The sequence below is a fragment of the Melanerpes formicivorus genome, unplaced genomic scaffold (genome assembly GCF_026170545.1).
Source record: "Melanerpes formicivorus ecotype bairdi unplaced genomic scaffold, bMelFor1.0.p_v2 SCAF_4, whole genome shotgun sequence".
Lineage (NCBI taxonomy): Eukaryota > Metazoa > Chordata > Aves > Piciformes > Picidae > Melanerpes > Melanerpes formicivorus.
In genome coordinates, this window is record NW_027142356.1 from 12,415,719 (window position 1) to 12,432,483 (window position 16,765).

Consider the following 16,765-nt stretch of genomic DNA (forward strand, 5'->3'; position numbering starts at 1 on the left):
TGTAAAGTCACAAAGACAAGAGTTTAATATTGACAGGGGGAAAAAAAAAAAAAAAGGAAATAAAAAAAGCTTAAGTTAGTGGTATTTTCTTCCTTGAAATAACATACTGGTCATATGAAAGTCACTGAAGAGGTCTGCTTTTAGCTCGGAAGACTTTTACAGTTACAGCTGAATTCAGAAACCCTAATTCCAAATGTGTGATGTTAACAAAAACTGAGAAGTTAAGACCTGGGATAAAGAACAAATCCAGTTAAAAATCTAGCAGTTACATGAGGTCTTTCACCACCTTTACCATAGCATGAGAAGTTCTTCAGTATCTTTCCCACCACCATTACTTCAAGATTCACAAGGTTCTTTAAAATACTAATAGAGTTAAATTGAAATCAAGCGCCATATGCTTGTAATGTCTTCTGTGAAGGTCTGAAGCCACCCTGTTTCAATTATTTGGTTATTCAGTGCAGAAAGTTAAAGATCACAGAAGGTATAACAGCTTTTAATACTCCATTAACATTATAATTAAAAATTATTGCATAGTCTTATGCATTTCCTAAAACAGCCTTCTCTGTAAATTAAACATTTTAATATAAAAGGATCAACTCTTTAAAACATGAATTGCTTTCACTACCTCGATCTTCTATCCTTTTTTGATTTGTCAGTACATTTGTCCATCGTTTTCTCATTGTCTCCTCTGCACTTGGGGCAATACCATTTCCCCTTTGGTTTGTAGGTGAGTCCAACACATGAAAAGTGGAACCACTCAATAGGACACTGTTCATTATCACATCCTATCATTTCACCGTAAGACACTTGGTTGCATAAGCAGTAAGTTGGTTCATTAGGATCAATTGCAAATTCTACAGGTGAAACCTCTCTCTCTTGTTTGGCTTTGGAACGTTTTTTCTTCTTGGAAGATTTAGACCTTTTTTCTTTAGGTGGCTGATCATCGCAGTCATCAATACCGTTTGCTATATGGCACAGATCACGGCTTTCGCTGGTTCGCTGGCGACGAGGTCTGCGCGAAGATCTCTCTGGCTGGCAGGACTCCACCTTTGCCTTTTCTAGAGGCTTTTCATTCTCAGTCAGATCTTGAAAACACTGAGAGTGTGTTTCCATCTGCCGGGCTCTATTCTCTACCAGTTCTAGCATCTGAGTAACTATTTGGATTTTCTCATCTCCAAGTTCTTGACTGTTGATTAACGCACGCTGAAGATGCTGCTGCAAGCGCTTCTTCTGAACGGGATCATTTTCTGACTTGTATTTTTCATAGACATCATCTATTTCTTTTAACGCTTCTATAAAATAATAATAATAGGAACAATTACGCAAGATGGAACATGCTAAAGAAAACACAGAAGTGTATTTCTAACTGATGAGAAGTAGTATAGGTTTTAATTGTAATATATCCTAGTGAGCTAGAGCAGGTATTTTATACAAGGTGCATATGGTCAGCAAATCAGTATTTAAGATCACAATCTGATGCAACAAAAAAAATCTCAAGCTTTTTTTAGCTACTGGAAAGAAAACACCAAAAACCCTGATGGATTGTGGGTAGTCCAGACGCCCCTTCTGAAAAGCAGGATTTTCTGTTGAGAGTCCTTACCACAGTAGCACCAAAATTCTGGTCTAAAAAAATCAAAGCAATAGCTTAATCATGACATAATCCATGCCAGAATTAGGATATCCAGGTCATCTGCCTTCACCTTCTGATTTGTCTAAAGGTTTGGTATTACATTTTTAAGTAGACAGTTATAAAAGGACTATGACAACTGAAGTTACACAAGAGCAAATTTACAATCAGGCCAGAGATCAGTTTAAACCACTCAAAAGGCTTTTCCTATTACCAAAACAAATTATAGCAAGTTGCATTTTAAATTAAGGCTGAACTTTTCAGAACAGGTGACCTACCATTTAGTGCATCACAGGATATTTTTAAGCAACTAGTAATGAGTAGTTCACAGTTTGACTTCTGAGCTGTTCTTGCAAGTCATGCAAAATAACTGGTTTGAGTTGCTGTGACTCCTTCATAAAAGCAGCAAGTTTAACAAACCAAAATAAGATATTAACAAATACTCTAAGACTGCTTTAGAGTCTGGATTTTAGATTAATATCTTGCAGACCAAAAGTTATACTAGATCTATACATAAGACAAAATTGCTGAAGTGAAAGGAAGTAGATTAGCAGAAGCGACAGTGAAACCTGATGCACACTGTTAGATACAGTAATGATTCCTTCAGAAACAGCTTGAGAATTTTATTTGAACAGGCAAGGGAATTTACGAGCAATACTAAACTATTTACTTCTAAAGCAAAAAGATAGGCAGTGCAGTCTATCTCTTCCTAAAGAACTGCCTTTCACAAACTGGCTTTCATTTTTAAAGGATTTGTTAGCATTGTACAGTTGTGAAATGATTCAAGCTTGTGCTAAATGGAAGCCATAGATATTATCTCAACAACGTTCACAGAGATATTTTTGTTTCCTGCTGACATCTTGAAGCAGTACCTTGTGCACAAATGGCCACTTTTTACTATAAATTCTGAAACCTGTATGACAACAGGAGTCAATAGCATTTTCTTCTGTTCCAGGTTTTAGGGGAAGATAAAAATTACTACTCTGTCCAATAACTCATTTAATCTGTTCTTTCCTCAATACCAGCATTCCAGCTACCACTAAAAACACAAGCTTTGTTTCCCTTCATCTTCAGATGCATCACTTGTCTTTTGCCCTGGCCGGAGGGGTGGGGGGAATGAAAAAAAGAGTCTTACTCTCTCCTGACAAATGTGGAGTAATGTACTTTGAATGCTGTTGAACTAGAAAGCCATAACCAGAATACAATATTCTGCAGCCACATTATCTCCCACACCGCCTTTTGGTGGGGGGAGCGTGTAGGTGTAGTTACAGATTTCCCATATTGGGAATGCCCGGCCCAGAAGAGCCCACAAGCAGTAACTGTTTGCCTTTTCACACTGTGACAGAGAACAACATTCACCCTATGTTGATTATTCCCTGGATGCAGACCATGAGGATATACTGAGCACTTTAAATCACCAGATCAACGGATCACCATCCATTAAAAAGAAAGAACTTTTGGATTGACAGAGATGCAAGTTCACCAAACTCATTTTTGGTCTCTTAAGATTAGAGAAGGCATCCATACACCCAACTACATAGCTCTGAAACTCCTATTAAAAAACCAGAACAACAAAAAACCCCAACAACTCAAAAACACAACAAAACACAAGATAACAACAAACACCACCACACACAAAAAAAAGCAAACCACAAACAGGAAAAAAAAAAAATCAACATGACATAAACCAGGGCAAGAGTTCATTACAGATAATCAGATTAAGTTTGGTGGAGCTAATGAAAGCTAAAAGGAGTTCAGTTTTGCAAGAGTGACATTGTCCCTCCTGCATGAACTATCATTACCTTTTACATTAGCTGAAATTGTATAGCCTTGCTTTTACATCTTCAGACTTGGGCCTAAGGTATTTTTATCCAACTTTGAGGGTTTGATGGGGAGGAGGGGGTGTTGGTAAAACCAGTAACAAACTTCTGCTTTGGCTCAATATTGCATTACTGGCTGGAAAAAGATTTCTAGGAGACAATGCCTAAATAAAAGATTGAATTTATTGAAGACAGATGTGGAGTGCTGGCTACTCACCAGCGATCAGGTAAGGAGAGAGCCAGGCAGTCCCGCACCGGCTAAAAATTCAGCATGTTGCAGGAAAACTCTATGCCCTTCAGACTTTAAAAACACAAGAGAATTTGCAAACCCTAGCTCTTATGCATCTTCCTGGTAATCAGAAAGATACGAAAGAATCTGTTTATAATAACTGTCTTCCGAGATGGCCAGTTTAACGTCTGCAAGGCCTTAACGGTCCTTTCCTCACCCATCCTGAAGAAAGCCTCCCATTAGAAGCGGGGACACCGCTCTAGTTCCTACTCCACAGGATCAAATTCCGCCCCTCCTGCCATGGGTCCACTGCATTCAGCCTCTGCTGCACCGTTCAAGTAATAAAGCTCTTCTGCAGAAGACCCCATCTTATAACTAGGCGGTAAAGCAGTAATTAGAAGACACCGCAGCAGCAGAGCTCACAAGCGGAAGATGGAACAGATCTAATCCATCTTAACCTGCATTTGGGTAGAAGCCTCGGCTTTGGCTGAAATTCAGAGTAACTCCCCGATCTATGGGTCTTCTCCAGGACCCACACGAATGCTGCTAACACGCTATGCAGCTGCCCCCGTGAGCTAACCCTCAGCGCCTCGGGTCAGCGCCCGGCGGGTCGAGCTAGAGAGCAGCGATTTACCATGGGACGGGGACAGGGCTCCGCCGGGACGCAGCACTCCCTACCCCCGCACGGCGGCGGGGCATCGGCAGCTGCGAAACCGATTCCCATGACCCCACCTCCAGCAGCAACACCGCCGGTTCCATCACCACGACTGCCTACAGTAGGGAAGTGGGGCGGGAGCGGCCCCACACGGTAAAGCAGCACCCGCGCCGAGCCGAGGCCTAACACCGGGCAGCGAAGAACCGCCAGCTTCCACCGCCCCTGGGGCGGGGCCACCGCCTCGGGTCGACCTTCCCCGTGAGGAACCGGCCGGGGCCCGCCGTGGCAAACACGGAGTGCAGCACCCCGGCAAACACCGACTCAGCCCCGAGCAGGCCCAGTAGGGGGCTCACCCCGGCACCCACCCCCTCCACCGGGCCCGCCCCGGCTCCGGCCCCTCCGCGTCGGGCGCATGTGCGGCGGACGGCCGCCCCTCTTCCTTCCCTACCCCCCATCCCGGTGCCCTGTGGCGGAGGCCGCGTCCCACGGCTGCACCCACCTTGGCACTGCGTGTCCATCTCCCGCAGCAGCGAGGCGTTGCGCTGGATGTCCAGCGGCAGCGACTCCACACACTCCAGGTAGTCCTGCACGTAGAGTGAAAGCAGCCGGGCCCGCTCGCCGCCCGGCGCCGCCGGCCCCGCTACCAGCTGCGGCCCCGCCAGCATCATCCCCCCGCGCCAGCAGCACATCCGCCGCCGCTGCCGTGCAGCCCTCACCGGGCGCGGGGGTCCCCGCGGCGACCCCGCTCCGCTTCCTCCTGCCTCCGCCCCTCTGGCCGCCGGGGACCGAGCTGCGCTGACCGAGCCGAGGCACTGAGTGGGGTGGTGAGGGGTAAGCGCCTCACCAGGCCGGACCCGGCCACTCCTCCGCGGGGTCCCTCGCCCCTTCCCGCCGCGGTGCCGCCGCCGAAGGAAAACCCACTCGGAGCCCCCGCCCCTGGCCGCCGGGTGCGCGCATGCGCGAGGCCCTGCCCTTATAAGGCGCGGCTGGCGGCGCCGCGAGGGGTTCACATTCTCCCGCCTTCTCCTCTTGCTCTCTGCTACTGGCCCGGCGCTCCGCAAAGGGCGGGAGCCGGCGCAGAGGCGGAGCTGCTCTTAAAGGTGCAGGTTATCTCTGGTTCTATGCCCGGGCGAAGTGGTGCCCCTGCTGAAGGGTGCCACAGGGTCGCTGCCTGACTGAGGTGCCTGTTGCGGTGTGATGGCTACTCGCGCCCCAGAGCCGGCGGGCAGTGAGGTGGCTGCGATCGAGCACCTACTCCCGCCCTGCCCCACGCCAGATGCCCCGGTGGTGCCGATGTGTGGGCGGGAGGGGGAGGGCACGCGACCGTGATGGTGGGCAGTGAAGCGCCGTGTGCATGGGTCAGGGACTCCCTCAGCGGCCGGTCACGTTCGTTCCCTCGGGGGCCGCCGCGGTGTCTGTTCCAGCCATCTCTGTGGCCAGCCTCACCCCGCCATGCTGCCCGCTGTCTTCCCCTAGGGCACTGCCCCGGTGCACCTGTGTGAGGAAACGGTGAAGCGAGCGGAAATGACGGCTAGGTGTGAGTAGTGTCCGCTCATCTCCAGCTTTCAGTCACCTCCTGCTACTGCTGTAGTAGGGCAAGGAGTGGCGCCGCGACGTGTCTGTGAGTACTGCGGGCGTCGAACGGGACCCCACGAGGGTCTTTTAGGTGTGCCCCCACCTTCGTGTGGTGTGTTTGTCAGCACTGATAAACGCTCGTCTCTGGTCGGGGCCCCACGTTTGCTTGCTCTTCCAAAAGCATTCTCTCTGTCCATGGAAGCTTGGAGGAGTTTATCGCGAGGATGTGTTGTGGCTGTTACGGGTTGTTACACTTGTCCCCGCTGCAGGCCGTGGTGCTTTGCACTGTGATTGGTTGCTCAGTCACAACCCTGAACCTTCCCACGTTTCCAGGAGATAATGCAAAAGACGCTTGGGCAAGCAAGAAGAAGTTTAGCATTTCATGCTGAAGCCTTACCCTTTGCACCGTCCTTCCATTTCCTTGGAATATTTTGGCAAACAATATAATGTCAGCACTGATGGCACTGAATCTCTTGAAATGCACCTTTCCAAAGGCATTGTGTCTGGCAGGAAGGGACTGTGAGTATCTTTTGTTGCAATAAAATATATACACACACACACACACATTGAATTGTTTGCAGATGAATTGTGTATTTCTCTCTTAAACACTGCTGTCAGCTGTATCTGCAATAACTTATTTCTGAAGAGTAGTTTTCATCATGAGGTGAAGTTTGTGCCCATAGTGACAGGCAATGTGCAAGGAGGAAGTGTTTCTGCCTTGCACACAAGAGTGTGCTCTCTGGCCAAGTTTTTCTCACTTGTAGCAATTGATAGGGTGAGGCATCTAATTAATTCATATCCTCCAACTGTAAGAAACAGCAGTTTAGATTGTTCTTGCCTGTAATGAGAGCAACTTGATTTAGCTCTAAAGAAGAGCAAAATTATTTCTGATAAACTGTTACTTAGAGAAGCAGAGTGACTTTTTATCCTGAAGAATCATTGCAGAGAACTTTAAATAAGGCATCGAATAAGCTTAACCTTTTAAAACCCACTGGCCTGCCAACAAACTTCCCACTTTCAACAGAGAATCCTATCTTTCCTCAGGCTGTTGCAGAATTTGTGTCAAATGTTGGCCATGGCAAATACAGTAGGAAAAAGAAGTATACTTTAGATATATGCTTTCTCCTACTGAGAGAATGATAGAAAACAGATGGAATTGCTGAAGGGTTGGTCTTTCAATCCCCACCTCTGTCAGGTGTTTTTCTGATCTTTCCTACATGCATAATAATTAGTAAGTATCAGGAAAAAATAAAATGTGGTGGAGTCTTGAATCATCCTGGAGAGACCTGTATGTTTTGCAGTATGTTGCAGTTGTATTTCAGGAACCTGAAAAAAAAGTGGGGAAAAATACGACAGCTGGCAAACTTAGGGGAAACAAACAAACGAAAAAACAGCATCAAAGATGATTGAATTCAAGGGTGAAAAAATTCCAACCCCTCCAAAACCCTTCTGTCTTATATTTCTTCTCTACAGGTAAGCAGCCAGCACTAAAAGAGTACCCATACTAATCCTGTAGATAACATTTCAGGATGGCGTGATCTGGAGTAGTGGTTAGGCAGCAGCAGAGGTTGTGCAGCAAGGTTGTAGTCTCCATTCTTGGATATTTTCAGAACCTAAGTGGATGTGGCCTGGTACAATCTGATCTGTCTGTGAAGTAGACTCTACTTTGATGTCCTCCAGAAGATCCCTTCCAGCCTACATTTTTTCTGCAATTCTGCAAATATATGATTTGTGCCAGATGGTTCCATGGCTACAACAAAATTAGCGTGTTGACCTTCATCAGCTTCATCTAGCCAAAATTCAGCATCTCTCATGAAAGTATGCGAGCAAATTCTTAACTTTCAACTCATGCAGCAGCTAAGCTGGTGTCCTACATGACAGTGATTTCTACATCTGCATCTAAGATCTTGAGTAATTGTAGCTGTCGATGGATGGATTTGCCTGTGACAGCAGTGTGGTGGAACTTCATAAAAATGAATGAAAACGAAGTTGTAGGCAGTACTTTCAAAAAATTTTTTATTCCACTGACATCATTCTGGCCAAAAAAAACCCCAGTAAGTTTGTAACTCAGTGTGTTTATGTTCTTAAGAGGGCACCTTCATCTTAAAATTCGTAACACCACTAAAATCAGTTGCTTCGTTGTAGTGTATTGTGACAGCTCAGACTAAGGAAGCTAAACCTCAGATTGTTTTATGCTGCTTGTCTCATTTTTGCACAGATCGATTTAGAAAGTGAAAATAACCTTGTTACTTTCACTTTTGTTGGCTGAAACTTTATTGTAAGGTGCTCACTGCTGTCACTTCTGAGTAATTGAAGTTTCATTGATTGAATTCTTTGTAACAGCACTGATCTGTACAGGCAAAAAGCACTACCTGTATACCAGTGCAAAAGGACCTGGATTAATATAAGTGATACGATATTCTTTAGGAAGGCGCTGGCTGTTTCGAGGGGTTATGTTTCTGCTTATAGTAAGTTTGAGTGGCTGTGTCATTCTGCCATCACTTGAAGAAATAAAAGTGAGAACTAGGGATTTCCCCTACAAAACAGAAAAATAAAGCAAAAAAATGTTTGTTACAAATAATATGTTATTTTTAGTTACAATTAAATGTAAATTTAAAAATAACATTTTGGCATTACTTTTTTTCCAACGAGAAAATACATATGCACTGTTGTTTAAAGAACAGCCAGGAAGGTCATTTTAGAATAATATGTAGCATTTGTTACAGGTGGTTTCTATGCTTGCTGTTTGTCACCATGGGGGAAGTAGTATCTGAGTTACAGCAGAGATAAGCTAATGTTTCCTGAATTTAAATGTTGTCTGTTGCTTTTGAACACTAAAATGTTTAAATTTGGAGTAGTCTAAAGAATGCAGCAGATTTCACTAGGATAAAGAAGCTTTAGCTTGCTGCGTGTTTGAAGCCTCAGAGGGGAGGAAAGCAATCATAGCAGACTGAGTTCTCTGGTTTGATCATTCCTTAAAATGGCTAAGAGCAAGCACTGGAAAATTTTGATATATTGGACTCAAGTTTGCAACCTTATAGCCTCTGTGACACAGCTATGTGTCTTCTTTTGATGACTGTGAGAATAATCTGGAAATAAGAAGCATGGTAGAGCAAAACCCTTGTTATTTGTAGAGAGGGAGAGGCAGAATGACCATACACTCCACCAGCCCTCTCCATTAAGTGGAGAACTGACCGCCTGAGGCTGACACAGTGGTATCATGGGTGTGTCTTAGTGTATTTTGCATAAAACCTGCCTCAGTGGTTGTCTTCCAAGAGCAAATAACCCACAGAAGTCCTATATGAAATATATTGAGATTTATTTACATTTACTCCAACTTTTCATGAAGGATAGATTACAACAGTTTTGTTTCTTTATCTTTTCTCAGTATAAGTCAAAATCAGAGTATTTCCCTTCTTTTGTGAGTAAAGTATAGATTTTACTATGATAAAATATTTCCAAATATTTAATCCAAATTTTATTTTCCCCATTTGCAGTTTTGCCTTTCATGTTTCATAATCCTGATTATAAATCCTCAAACCATAGCTTATTCCTGTTCTGTTTGGTTTAACACATATTGGATAGACTTTTTTCAGCTTTCCATTGATAGCGCAGGAAGAGTTTCAGCCTATGGAAAAAAATAATGAAAAGCAGCATTATTGATGAAGACACGTCCATCAGGGGCTGTGGCTGTGAAGGACCTACATAGCATTTAGTGGAAATGCTTAAAATATGATAACAGGGTGCTTCTTTCAAGGAAATGGAACAAATTATTTTTGGTGATGTATATTTCTTGGCAGGTATGCTTCTCTGGTTTTAATAGGATGAAAAGTGTGAAGAGTTCTCCAAGATACCAAGCAAAGAAAAGAAAGAACAAGTACCAGCCAGAAGGGCTTTAAAAAAAGTCAGCTGAAGGAAAGGTTGTATAAAAAGGCCATAGTTGATCTTCAATATAGACAATATTCCAGGAAGAGGCTACTCTTTGCTGGAGCTACAGAGACAGTACCGTTTGTTCTGGTAAGCTACTCTTGGAAATTTCTCTAACATCAGATCATCCAAAAAAGGTACTTCCCTGTAGTAGCAGACATCATTGCTTTTGATTTTCCTTAAATATTAGGCTTGACTTATCTGGTGGAACATAAATCATATGGAAAATAAATATTTTTCATTTACACAAGTGTAGGACACCTGGAAATAAGACATGGGCTAACATCAGATCCTTAGTGATAAACTAAACCAGTACATTTTCTGAAAACACCAGCATGTATTGTTTCCACCTGGACTCATCCTCACGTGTATCTAATGTCTTCCTAGCATCAAACATTGCTCACTGGTAAGGAGATATATGTTATTCCTCATCCAAATGGAAACATCTGTTGAAAAACTGGAGAATTTCCAAGTTTTCTGCTTTTCTTTTCTAGAAGAAAATCTCTTCCTGAGCCCAAAGTAGTGATCAGCTGACTTGTATTAAAATGGGGATAGAAACAGCTGCAACATTCAGCTCATCTCTTTTTTTTTTGTTTTCTTCAAAATGATGTGTTCTATTTATCCTCTTCTGGAGTAAAGTATGCAAACTAAGTTTATTTCATGCTTTGTTTTGTAATAATTATTTATCTGTTTTCACAGTTCTTCCTGTTACGCTTCCAAACTCTAATCCCATGGCTGTACTCAAAAGTGTTTTGAGAAACTGCTAGCCCCAAGGTGAAATTTGTTAAGATGGCAATCAATGCTTCCATCAGAGCATACTGCCATAAAGTTGCTTTGTTTTGAGAGGAACCACACTGCTCCTTTTTGAGAGTATCTACTCTGTTCAGAATGCTTTCTGGAAGTCAAAAGGAACTGGACGTCATCACCTTCTCACAGGTGCTGTGGAGCATGCTGGCTGGCATGGGAACTGCAGCTCCTTAGAGGTGCAGGACACTGCTAACCAGCTGAGGGGCAGCATCTGGCTGCTACATGGATCGTTCCCTGTCATTTACAGCGCGATTTTGTCTCCATGTGGCTGAAGTAACAAGTCCCTGTTTTCCTCTCCAGAAAGCAGGTTTCAGACAGTGACTTTTATTCCTCATCTACTAGTTTAAAGCATAAATGATCAGTGGTTTTCTTTCCGGCTGCGGAGCCAATCACCATGTCAAAGACCTTAGGGAAATGTGCAGATGGTATTTAGGGAGGCCAGGTGAGGAAAGGTACCAGGTTAATCTAATGCAAATATTTGGCAACTGTCTGTCTTGTCTTACTTGAGCCCTGAAGCTTGGTCCTCTTCCATTCAAGTAAATGGAAGAATCTGTGTGACTTTAATGGAACTGAGCCTCTTATGCCCACAGTGAACAAAGAAATTTTTTGTACTCTTACCTGAACTACAGGCTAACATGCATGCTGCATTTTGTGATTCTGTTACTCAGGACAGGTCAGGTGGAAAACACATTTTTACTTCTTCCTTTTGTGAGGAGCAAACATACACAATTGCACCTTTGTGATCAAGATTGTGAAATAAGGGCAGGCAGTGCACTGGCAGGAATTTTCAGTAGTTAATGGTGTAAGACATTCCATAATACTCTCTCTTATGTGTATGTTAATTGTCCTTTCCAGCTCAGGAAATAAAGGTGGGTGTAATCCAGCCAAACATGTCAGTTGAGAGAGAATCGTGGTATAAATAAGTCTTGCCCTAAAAATGTCTCCATTGACTATAAGTGGAGCCAGGTCTCTTGTCACAGATCTCAGTGAAACAATTTCCATTCCATGTGCAGAAGTGGGGTAATTACATGCCTATCGTTGCCATTTATGCATTTCAGAGTTCCCTTTAACACTTGAAAAGGATTGGCACACCAAACAGCTTCATTTTATTTCCCTCCTAGGGTGGATTTTAGTTTTTTCTCTTTGGAATCTGCTTATCCAGACTTAGCACAAATAATTAACCTGGAATGTAACTGGAAGTCAATGTAAACAGCACAGGAGAGTCATTTTGTATCTTCAAAATAAATGTAGCACCAAGTCACCTGCATTACAGGTGCTGCTGCTATACAGAATTTTTCAGTGCCACTACTTACTCTGAGTTACCAAAAATTAGTATTATTCTATACTACACATACGATGGGTGTGCCCCTTCTTACCAAGAACTGACAGAATGTATATTTTATTTATTGTTCAGTTGTAATCATGAAAACAATTGTTGGTTAAACAAGATGAATAGATCCCTAGCTTCTCAACCATCCTCTTCCCCAAAATAATAAACAGAAATATGATATTATGCTCCAAACTAAGACACAATTTCAGGTGGAAAGCTATTATCAAAGTATGGGCAGCATCTGACTGAATAGAGTTTTTCTTAGAATGCACTTAAAATGTAAAATACCAGAGGGAGATAATCAGGCAATCCTGGCTGGTTATATTGGCTTTTTTACCAGTGACAAATTACCTTTTGCACAATGTGTTTGATCTCGGACAGTGGCATTTAAACCAAGTAGTTTCTCAGTCCACTTAGGACTAACAATTAATGTTACTTGACCATCAGTGACAATTCAAACTTTAAAGGGCTGTAGGCTCAGATGTCAGAGCTGAACAATGCTTTTTCAGTTGCAGGAATGTTACTAGAGGAAGTAAATACCTAACTGGTTGGAACTCCATCTTTCATTGCCTTAGCAACAGGCACTTGTGCTCAGAAATTACCATGTGCCCTTTTCAAAATTAGCCTACAACATATCGGAAACTATTACAAAGTATCAACGTAAACCCTGTTTTTCTGAACACTGGAATGTGAGTGCATCTTCAGTGCATGTGGAACCTTGTGCTGTCCTGTACAAAAGGCCAGCCGTATGTCTGAATAGTCATCTCTGAGTGCTGCTATCACTCCACTCTGGCCAGCTCTACGTGAGGAAGAATCTTAGCTCAGCCACATGCAATAACTGTCTGCCTGTAACCACAGAGGTTCAGTGAAGCTGCACAGGTTTAAGTTCACACAAGGAAGAGGAGCTGTGATTCTTATTCACATTCTGTAATGTGTAATTCTTCTGTAATTCTTAATCACAGCCTAAAAATTGATAGCTTCCTGGCAGCAGATTTAAAATGGGGGGCAATGCAGGGATAACAGACATAAACGACAATACTTCCTTAAAAGTATGTAGCTAATGACAATACCTTTGCTGTGGTGATAGGAACTAGCAACCACCCAGAGGACAAACAAATACAAAGCAATTGTTAAATGGACAGAGCATTGCCTATCATATACTATGCAAAAGATTGCAAAAGTGCACATTTTAGCTGAAAGAAAAGCTTACAAAATATTCTACAGAACAGATATTGATGTGATTTCACCTCCAGTTTCCAGTTTAAAGATCTGGGGGACAGATCTGCCTAGTGAAAGAGAGAGAGCATCAAATCTCTTTCAATGTGTGTTTTTTCCCTTAGCCTCTGGGCTACTAGACCATGTTATGTCAGCTTACTGCCATCTGTAGTCAAGAGGAGTTTGATTTTTTTGACATATTCTCTCTTGTTAACAAATTTGAAGACTGACATTTACCATAAACTACAAGTGAGAAAATTTTGTCCATGCACAGAGAATACCAGCCCAAACTTTTAAGATGCTATTATGCAATCTTCAGGACCAAAGAAGAAAGCCAAATCCACATCAGTCCCTGTGCAAGGTTCAGCTTGTCTACACAAGCTTGTCAGGCTGTACTGCAGGTGTTCCCTGTACTACAAAAGCCTGACAGCTCATGAAACATTAGCTTCATACAGTCTTAGACATATCTTTTTAGCAGATGGAACTAGGACACTGGGATTTCATTACAGTTAAAAAAAAAAAAAAAAAAGACAACAAACCCCCCAAAAAAACCCAGAGACAACTTCATAAAAGATGTGCCCTAGTTTAGTGGTTTCTTTTGGGATAGGTTCTTTGATAGCATTTTAATTTGAAATCTCTATTTTACCATATACATATAGCTGATCACATGAAGAATTAAGAAAAGAGAGACAGTCAAGAAGTTCAAGCAGCTAAAACAGCAATCAAAATGACAGCTCAAGGCAGGTGCTTTGTCAGCCCCCTGTGCACCCTTTCAAAACTCATTTGAAGCAGGTAGAGCTGTTGTAGCTAATTCTGTGCAGAGGTGCTCCCTACTCCACATGTTGCTGTCCTCTGCCTAGCATAGGGGTCTGACACAGCTCGAAAACTGTCCATGTGAAGGTATTGCTGGAAGAAAGGCAGGTGTTGGAAAACAGTGGGGTCTGCAAACTACTGTGCCTACATACAGGCAATATGCCTGTCCCTCAACCTAAAAGACACTGCTGGTTTAGCAGACCTGGGTGCACTACAAGAGCATGAACCAAAAGGAAGTGTTGATGCTGGGCTGCTTGGGTGCTGTTTGGGCAAGGGGAGCATTAATTATAATTTCTGGGCCTGGGATGCCTGAGCTTGGGGTTATTTTGGGGGTCTTTGCTAGTGTTCTGTTTTCATACGCAGACTTGACTGTAGGTTGTCAGAGGACTTAATTCCATGGAGTTGAATACAGTGATGTGTTACTTGCTTGACATACTAGAGGCAAGGATGGCACTGCCTATGAAATCAGTTGGGTTTATTATCATGGCTAGTACTCATGTGGATGATTGCTGCAGGCAGCAGCTTCTTGCACAGTGTCAGAATGTAAGCATGAGAATCTGTCGGGGGTAGGCAAGTAGCACTGGTGACGCTTGCTGGTCAGGTGTTGACGACAGAGTACAGAATCAATACGTTTAATTAAGGAACCTCTACAGCTTATATAGACTCACAGAGCATCCTTGGCATAGCTTCATTGGTTCCCCACAACTGACCCCACTTCATACTGTTACACATTATTGGTTAAACTACTAATATCACGTGAGGTTGTTGATCGATGTATGCATCCTGTTATTCCAAGATAATTCTCTGTGTTTATAGCTACCAGTACCTTGCCTTAGTTACATGCTGCAAGCACAGCACTGTTTTGCTAAACTGCTAGCTTCTTCTACACTTATGCTAAGCATGGCCTACCACTGTCAAGCTCTAAGCTTATATTAGCTTATATTGCCAGATTGCTCACACCACTTATTGCTATGATTGCCACAGTCAGAGGTACTGGTCTTCTCTGAGAAGGTCCAGGTAAGCAGGGGAAACCAGGAGTACACCATGCATTCAGCCCTGTGCAGCAGCACGCCTGTGAGGGGCTGTTGTGCTGGGGAGGTAACGCAACACAGACTGGAGTCAATACATACGACCAATAGGATCGAGTATTGTTCCTTTATTGTTCCAGTATTGTAGGACTATAGTGTGAGCATAGTGAGTATAGCACAGTAAGGTGAAGCAAAGAAGAAGAAGGGAAAGGAAAGTGCGTATCAAGGGAACTTCTACAACTTATATAAACTCGGAGAGCCTTGTTGGCATAGCTTCATTGGTTCCCACGAGTGACCACACATCACACTATTATAGATTATTGGTCCAACTACTAACGACACAACGAGGTTGTTGATGCAGGTGCATGTCCTGTTGTCCCAAGATAGCTGTCCATGTTTATAGCTACCAGTGTCTTGTTTTAGTTACATGCTGCAGGCACAGCACTGTTTTGCTACACTGCTAGCTGGCTCTGCACTTATGCTGAGCATGGCCTACCACTTTGTCAGGCTCTAGGCCTACACTGCCAGATTGCTCACGCTGCTCGTCGCTGGCATTGCCACAGGGAAGCATGATGTCTGCACTGCGTGCTGTGTCAGTTTCGTACTGTTGCTCGCTTACACATCAGCCTCCTCTATATTTGATGCTTAGCTTCACATGATGCAAACAAATGTGAGAATAATGCTTCCATTTAGCCTCTGGTTTCTTACTCCAGCAGGGAAGGAAGGGAAGCCTTTTTGGGCAGAGATAGGGGCTCTGTCAGGCGGGTGTACGACCTGCCAGGGGAAGCCGGGTGTGCCCACATGTGCGTTGCTTTCCCTACCAAGAGCTTCGCGCGGACCTTGCCGCGGCCGGTAAAAGGGGATGGCCTGAGAGTGAGCCCCGTTCTGTTAGTGCACCACGCATGCACTACCTGCGTTTCTGTGGCCGTGACGAGAAGCCGCCCCGCTATCACCCGCTCAGCCCGGAGGCATCTTGGCGGTAGTTGCGTGAATTGCGGTCGGACAGGGCGCGAGAGCGCCCGGCACTCTCTGCCGGCGGTCCGGGGACTTTCCCCTAGGCGGGCGCGTAGGCCCTTGAGAAACTAGCGTTCTCTGTGAGTAGCCTAGAGAGCAGGTCTTCAGAACATCCCGCGCTCCTTTCTCTCGTTAGCTGCCTTTTATGAGGCGCCAGGAGGGAGACCCTGCCGGGTAGGGTGAGAAATGTTGCAGCCCTTTCTTTCTTTTTATCAGTCTCCGCAGGCAACGCATAGACAGAGAAGCCACTCGGGCGCCCCAGAGGAGCGCCAAGCTTCCTTATGTCCGGGATCTGTGGCCGATGTGAAGGGCCGGAGGCACCCCGGGAATGTATTAGGCAAATTGAGCGCCTCGGCCCCGCCCCGAGGCGGCCGCGCCAGAGGCTGCTGGGCGTGGCGCCGTTCCGCCGGCAGCGCGGGGCCGTCTGGCGCCGCCTCGTGGCCAGTACCGAGCGCTACAGCAGACATCTCCGGTCCCTGACAGCTCCCCCCGCGTAACGTGCCAACGGTCAGTCGGGCAGCTGTCTTAAGGAACCAACAGGACGTACGTAAGCTGTTCTAGCAGCCTTCAGAGGAAACAGGAGTAATTTTTGATGACTGCAATTTCCTGACCTCCTGCAGAGAAAACAGGGACTTTTTTCTTTCAGTTGGTTAATTTAATTTTTATTCCCCGAGACAACGCTGCACACCCGCGTATACTCTAGCCGGTCCTGATCGGCAGTCTAC

General features: G+C 44.3%; 1 protein-coding gene and 1 long non-coding RNA gene across 3 annotated transcripts; one reads left to right on the top strand and one right to left on the bottom strand.

Annotated features, from left to right (window-relative positions):
- Positions 1–2: 2 nt before the first annotated feature.
- On the bottom strand, positions 3–5,282 carry ING2 (inhibitor of growth family member 2). Its single transcript, XM_068137022.1, has 2 exons — positions 4,831–5,282; positions 3–1,292 (listed from the first exon to the last, which is right to left on the bottom strand). The coding sequence occupies exons 1-2, from the start codon at positions 5,018–5,020 to the stop codon at positions 622–624; spliced, it is 861 nt and encodes a 286-aa protein (XP_067993123.1). The 5' UTR covers positions 5,021–5,282; the 3' UTR covers positions 3–621.
- LOC137440654 (uncharacterized) lies at positions 4,741–10,507 on the top strand. Of its 2 annotated transcripts, XR_010987209.1 has the most exons (4): positions 4,741–5,162; positions 5,808–7,379; positions 9,707–10,239; positions 10,328–10,507. It is a non-coding gene; the product is annotated as an uncharacterized lncRNA (long non-coding RNA). The 2 variants fall into 2 exon arrangements; XR_010987210.1 differs by having other exon boundaries at positions 5,808–6,425; positions 9,707–10,503.
- The last annotated feature ends 6,258 nt before the right edge of the window (positions 10,508–16,765 follow it).